General features: G+C 31.6%; 1 protein-coding gene across 3 annotated transcripts in view; it reads right to left on the reverse strand.

Moving 5' to 3' along the window:
* LOC107704375 (serine/threonine-protein phosphatase 2A 56 kDa regulatory subunit gamma isoform) overlaps positions 1–5,540 on the reverse strand; it is a 27,991-nt gene that overhangs the window by 6,138 nt on the left and 16,313 nt on the right. For all 3 annotated transcript variants that reach the window (XM_016507286.1, XM_016507288.1, XM_016507287.1), the window contains 7 exons: positions 4,923–5,015; positions 4,422–4,552; positions 3,466–3,525; positions 3,133–3,241; positions 2,293–2,346; positions 1,105–1,275; positions 897–1,024 (listed from right to left, as the gene is read on the reverse strand). In XM_016507286.1, the coding sequence (XP_016362772.1) occupies positions 897–1,024; positions 1,105–1,275; positions 2,293–2,346; positions 3,133–3,241; positions 3,466–3,525; positions 4,422–4,552; positions 4,923–5,015 (746 nt within the window). The remainder of the gene's footprint in view (positions 1–896; positions 1,025–1,104; positions 1,276–2,292; positions 2,347–3,132; positions 3,242–3,465; positions 3,526–4,421; positions 4,553–4,922; positions 5,016–5,540) is intronic.

Raw genomic sequence — 5,540 nt, forward strand, 5'->3', positions numbered from 1 at the left:
GTGGATATTGTGGATGAGTTCTTCTGTGTCATCACGTTCTATTAGTTCTACAGCTTCAGTTTCGGAACTTTCACACTTAGTAACACATACAGCTGTTCCCTCACCACAGTGCAACAGTGAAAAGGGTCCCCTTCAAACAGTGTCGCGTTCCGAACGTTGTTTAAGCGACATACACCGATATTGCGGTATTTAAAAAATTCATATCATAACAAAAATAAAAACCGGTATTCGGTATGAACCGGTATACCGCCCAGCACTACACACAATGTAATGTATATTTCTACACAAATAGATATTTATGTTTGGTTAATGACAATTTTTTATGTTACATTCTGTTCCATTGTATAATAAATTTAATAATATATATTTTATATTTGTAATAAATATAAAATCATGTAATTACTTGATTTTAAAATTTACATCAAATCATATATATATTTTTTTTAATATATGTTTTTCTATATTTAACTATATATGTGACCCTGGAGCACAAAGCCAGTCATAAGGGTCAATTTTGTGAAATGTGTGTGTGTTTTATTTTATTTATTGTTTATATATATATATATGCACACACACACACACACACATATGAAAAACTAAATTATTACTTTTTGACTCTATACATATACTGTATATACATACATACATCAGTCAAGTGTCATAATTTTATTTTTATTTTAATATCTAGTTTTTCCATTTTCTATGCTCTTTAATCATTATAATTAAACAGGCTGTTTCTGATATTCTACATGTTAACGAGTTTGCTTATTCTTTGCACTCTCTGTATGCGTAAAATCCCTCTGACTCACTCACTTTTTACCAAATTAGTCAATATTCTCGATAACCGGTGGAACACTAGTCTCCCAGAATAAAGACTTGTGAACAGCGTGACTCACTTGTTCCAGTGGGTTTTGGAGTTTCGGTACAGTGAGGGGAACATGATGGGCAGGATCCTCGCCGCGTTATCGCTGATTAAACTCATGATGTACTCATTATTCCAGTAGTAGAGAGCTCGCTCCGCAACCTGAGGACGACACGAATGTAATAACAGTTAGATGGGGATTGTTTCATGAACTCGTGCTGCTTTCTGTGGGTCCAGCAGACCTGGAAATGTGGACTGGAGACGCATTTGGCCAGCTGTCTGAATAAGGGCTCCATGACTTTAACAAACTCTGACGGCTCGATGACGTCCAGAATCTCTTCCAGCTCGTTCAGAAACATCACCTCCTTTGGACTGTGAGTCTTTGGCCAGTATTTCAGAAGAGCCATCACCACCTGAAACCAAGAAAACACTCATCAGCAACTACTCCAGCGGCCAACAGCTTGGAATAATTACGATTTTTAAGTCTCTTCTGCTCACCAAAGCTGCATTTATTTGCTCAAAAATACTTTAAAAATGTGAAATAATATTACAATTTAAAACAGCTGTTTTCTATGTGAATATCTGTTAAACTGTAATTTATTTCTGTGATGTGCAGCTGTATTTTCAGCATCATTTCTCCAGTCTTCAGTGTCACATGATCTTCAGAAATCAGTCTAATATGCTGTGTGCGCGCGCGTGTGTGTGTGCGTGTGAGTGTGTGCATGTGAGTGAGTGTGCGAGTGAGAGTGTGTGCTTGTGAGTGTGTGTGTGCGTGTGAGTGTGTGCGTGTGAGTGAGTGTGTGTGTGAGTGTGCGTGTGTGTGTGTATATATATACAGTATATATATAAAACTTGTTTTTGATATTCTTCATATTCTGTGTGCTGGTCAGTTCACAGCAGTGATAGAAATCAATCTGTTCCAATTACATTTTATGGGCATTTTTATCTTTATAAAGCCTTTTTTTTCTTTCTAAAAGTGTGCATCATCTTTTGAGTCAAATTCTTACATTTAATCAGTCAATTAGAATAATAAGACATTTGGGCTGTTACCAAACAAATGATATCAGTATCAACAAAATTCATCTTTGCAATGCAGAGGAAACACAGAAGCTGCATCTGAAGAGGCCTATTTATACTCGATTTAATTCAGCTCAGAGAGACATGAGTGCATTTAACCTGCAGTTACAAATGCATGAATAATATTTTGGTATTTTAAACATAAAACACTGAATACTGATATTTTCAATTATTTAAAAAATGAAAAGATACTTTAAATGTGAAATGAAAACAGTGTAAGAATACTGCTGGGAAGCATCGCCCAAAATAACATGCATATGCCTTTTCAGCAGGAATAACAGAGAATAAGCATATTTTGATAAAGCAGTTAGACAGAGCACAGAAACTGAACAGCAGATGGAGCTGAAACCCACCGGCTCAGTGAGCGTGCTGTCCTTCTCTAGAAACTGAACCACACAGTAAGCCAGCTGAAGAACCAGAAACAACAACAACAGTCAGTCATCATCTTCATAATGCACCTCAAACACACAGCAATCAGTAACAAATTACATTTTTTATTTAAAAAAAAAAAAATAATAATAATTTTATGATCATTAAGATTTTCCATCAAAATAGTCATTAATATAATGCATATGGATGTTTAATTTTTGATTTAGTTAGATTTTCCTGAATGAGAATCTAATGTAATTTATGCAGAATTAAAATGAATGGAATATACATTTACAAATTTTACTAAATTTTCTATAAATGTATATATTTATATAAATGTCTTTATTTATATTTATTTTCTATAATAAAAATTAATTTTAATTATATGAATAATGACAAAATAATATATATTATTTATTTATATTATATATAATATATATATATATATACTTATACATACATATGCTATATATATATAGTAGAATTAGTCAGAAAAATTACTTGAAATTTTTTTTTGCTGTACTTTAATTCTGCATGAATTCTACAAAATCTTCATTCAGAAAAATGTGAATTACAAAAACCAAGAGTAAAACATGTGTATGTATTACAATAATGAGAATTTTGGAGAAAAAAAATGTGTGAAATGATCATAAAAATAATGTCCTAATGAAAAAAATATACTCTTAATGATGTGTGTGTGTGTGTATATACATATATATATATATATGCTTAATTAGAATGAAACAAACAGTGTCATATGTTAAAAAGAAAAATAACTTTTTCAACAAACTGTGATATGAATGGATATAGACTCCAGATCGTACCTGTGGGTGATAAACACTGAGGGACTTGACTTTATGCAGAGGTAACAACACTTTTAAAAGGAAGATTTTGTGCTCTTCTTTCAGCGGTAAGGCGAAGCCGTTAATGATGCTGGAGGAAAAGAGAAAAACAAGACGTGAAACGGTGAAGAATTACAAAGACTTCATGAATGAGGCTTCAAACACACTAGAACAGAGACACGGTGTTCATAAAACAATCAAAGACTCCAATAATATCATTATTATAATGCCATTTCATCAAGCAACAGTGATTCGTCACAATAATACACAATCAAATTAATCTGTTCGAATTTATTAACAAAAAATGTTTCATACCTTCCTAATATTTCCAGTAGTTCGGCTATTCCGTTATGATGCTCTGTTTCATAGATGAACCTGTATGGAGATAAAACACATATTGTATATCAATTTATATATTACAGATATTATACATCAATCAATAAAATCATAGTATAATCAATCATCAACTGATCTAGAGTTCCCCAAATCTTTAAGATCTAACCAAAAAACTGAATGAGGGCTGTGGGCCAAAAATAAATGTTATATTAAAATGAATAAAAAATAATAAAAAAAAACAATAATTAAAAAAAAAAAACTTTTTGAAATTTTAAAAATATTTAAAAAATTAAATTATCTTATATTGCTTTTACATTTCAATGCAAAAAAAAAGATATTCTTCAATGGCATGTTTTTTCTTATTTTCCAAATCAAATCAAAGGTTATCAGGGGTCAACTTTGGCAGATATTATATTAAGTTTCACTCAGAATTGTCATGTTATGAAACTAGTGTAGGGCAATTTTTGAGATTTTATTGATTAATTCGAATGTAATTTTTTGCCACGATTTTATTTTTTAGAAATCGAGGAATCGCGATTTTGAATAGAAATATTACCAAACGTTAGAATTAGACACTTTGACAATAACGGTAAAGAGAAAAGAACGATCCAACCTCATATATTTCTGAACATATAATATGTATAAGACAAGTTTGTACAAGTTGTAGCTCATGCATCTTTTCTGCAAAGATATTTAACAACAAATTTGTTTAACTTTTACATCTTCATGCGTGCTGCACTTGCAATAGAATTCTCGTTAACTAAAGGGTTAATGAAGAACAAGTTACTTGAATAATGTTGTAGTTACATTTTCAAGTCGACTAGTTCAAAATCGTAAAAAAAAAAACGTTCTGAAAAAAAAATGAGATTTAAATTTTTTGCCCTATATGAAAGTTGAATGCATTGCAAGTCCTGGGTCATATTTTGCAGTCTCACCTATAGAAAATGTTATTAATCTGTTTCCTGATGTACGCTCTGAGACCCAGGAACTTCCCGTAGATGCGGTGGAGAGTCGTCTTCAGAAAGTCACGCTCTCGAGGATCTTCACTGTCGAACAGCTCCAGGAGCTGCAAGCAAGTCATTAATAAGGTTTATCGGATGTCAACTGATCCATTTTTTAGCACAGAAGTCTTTGATAATCATGCAAATAATGCAAAAATAACTTGATGACCCACAAAAAACATCTGTGTTTTCTGTGGACATTAATATTATTGGGTATAATAAAGAACTTGTTTATATCACACACAAATGCATTAAAATAAAGCAAACTGAAAACATATTAATGCAGGGACTTACAAACATATTTATTAAGTATATTAAATAAAACTGCAATGTGCACATGGTACTTGGAGTCCTGCGTGTGCATTTTGCCGATTTTAATGATTTATTCAATGGCAAGTGAAAACAGACAAGACAACAGCACATATTTCAACACACCTGCATCACAAACTTCTGGTCGATGTATTTCTTGGCTATGTTTGGTTGAAAGTCTGGTGACTCTAAAAAACGCAGGAAAAATTCATAGACGAGCTGTGGAAAGAACAATATGTATTTGAAAGATGCATTTCAAAATGTAAAAACATGCATTTATAAGTAAAATCCAAAGTGTCTTACAGCACACTTTTTTAAAGGGAAATTATATTGTATCAATAATTGATACAATAAGTGTGTGTGAGTGTGTGTGTGTGTGTGTATGTGAGAGTGTGTGGTGTGTGTGTGTGTAAGTGTGAGTGTGAGTAATGATTACTACTACTACTACTAATAATAATAATAATAAAAATTTCATTATAATTAAGCACACTAAAAAAAAACATCCACATTCTCATTTATAGGATTTTTACTGTATTGCAGTAAAAACAATATTGTAATAAAATGATTTTGTTAACAAGTAAAAGACTGTACAACAAATAATAGTATTATATACATATATACATATTATATATTCACCATTCAAATGTTTGGGGTTGGTGAGATTTTTTCAATGTTTCTGAAATAAGTCTCTTCTGCTCACCAAGGCTGCATTTATATGATCAAAAATACAGTAAAAATTGTGAA

The sequence above is a fragment of the Sinocyclocheilus anshuiensis genome, unplaced genomic scaffold, assembly GCF_001515605.1.
Source record: "Sinocyclocheilus anshuiensis isolate Anshui unplaced genomic scaffold, SAMN03320099.WGS_v1.1 scaffold1115, whole genome shotgun sequence".
Lineage (NCBI taxonomy): Eukaryota > Metazoa > Chordata > Actinopteri > Cypriniformes > Cyprinidae > Sinocyclocheilus > Sinocyclocheilus anshuiensis.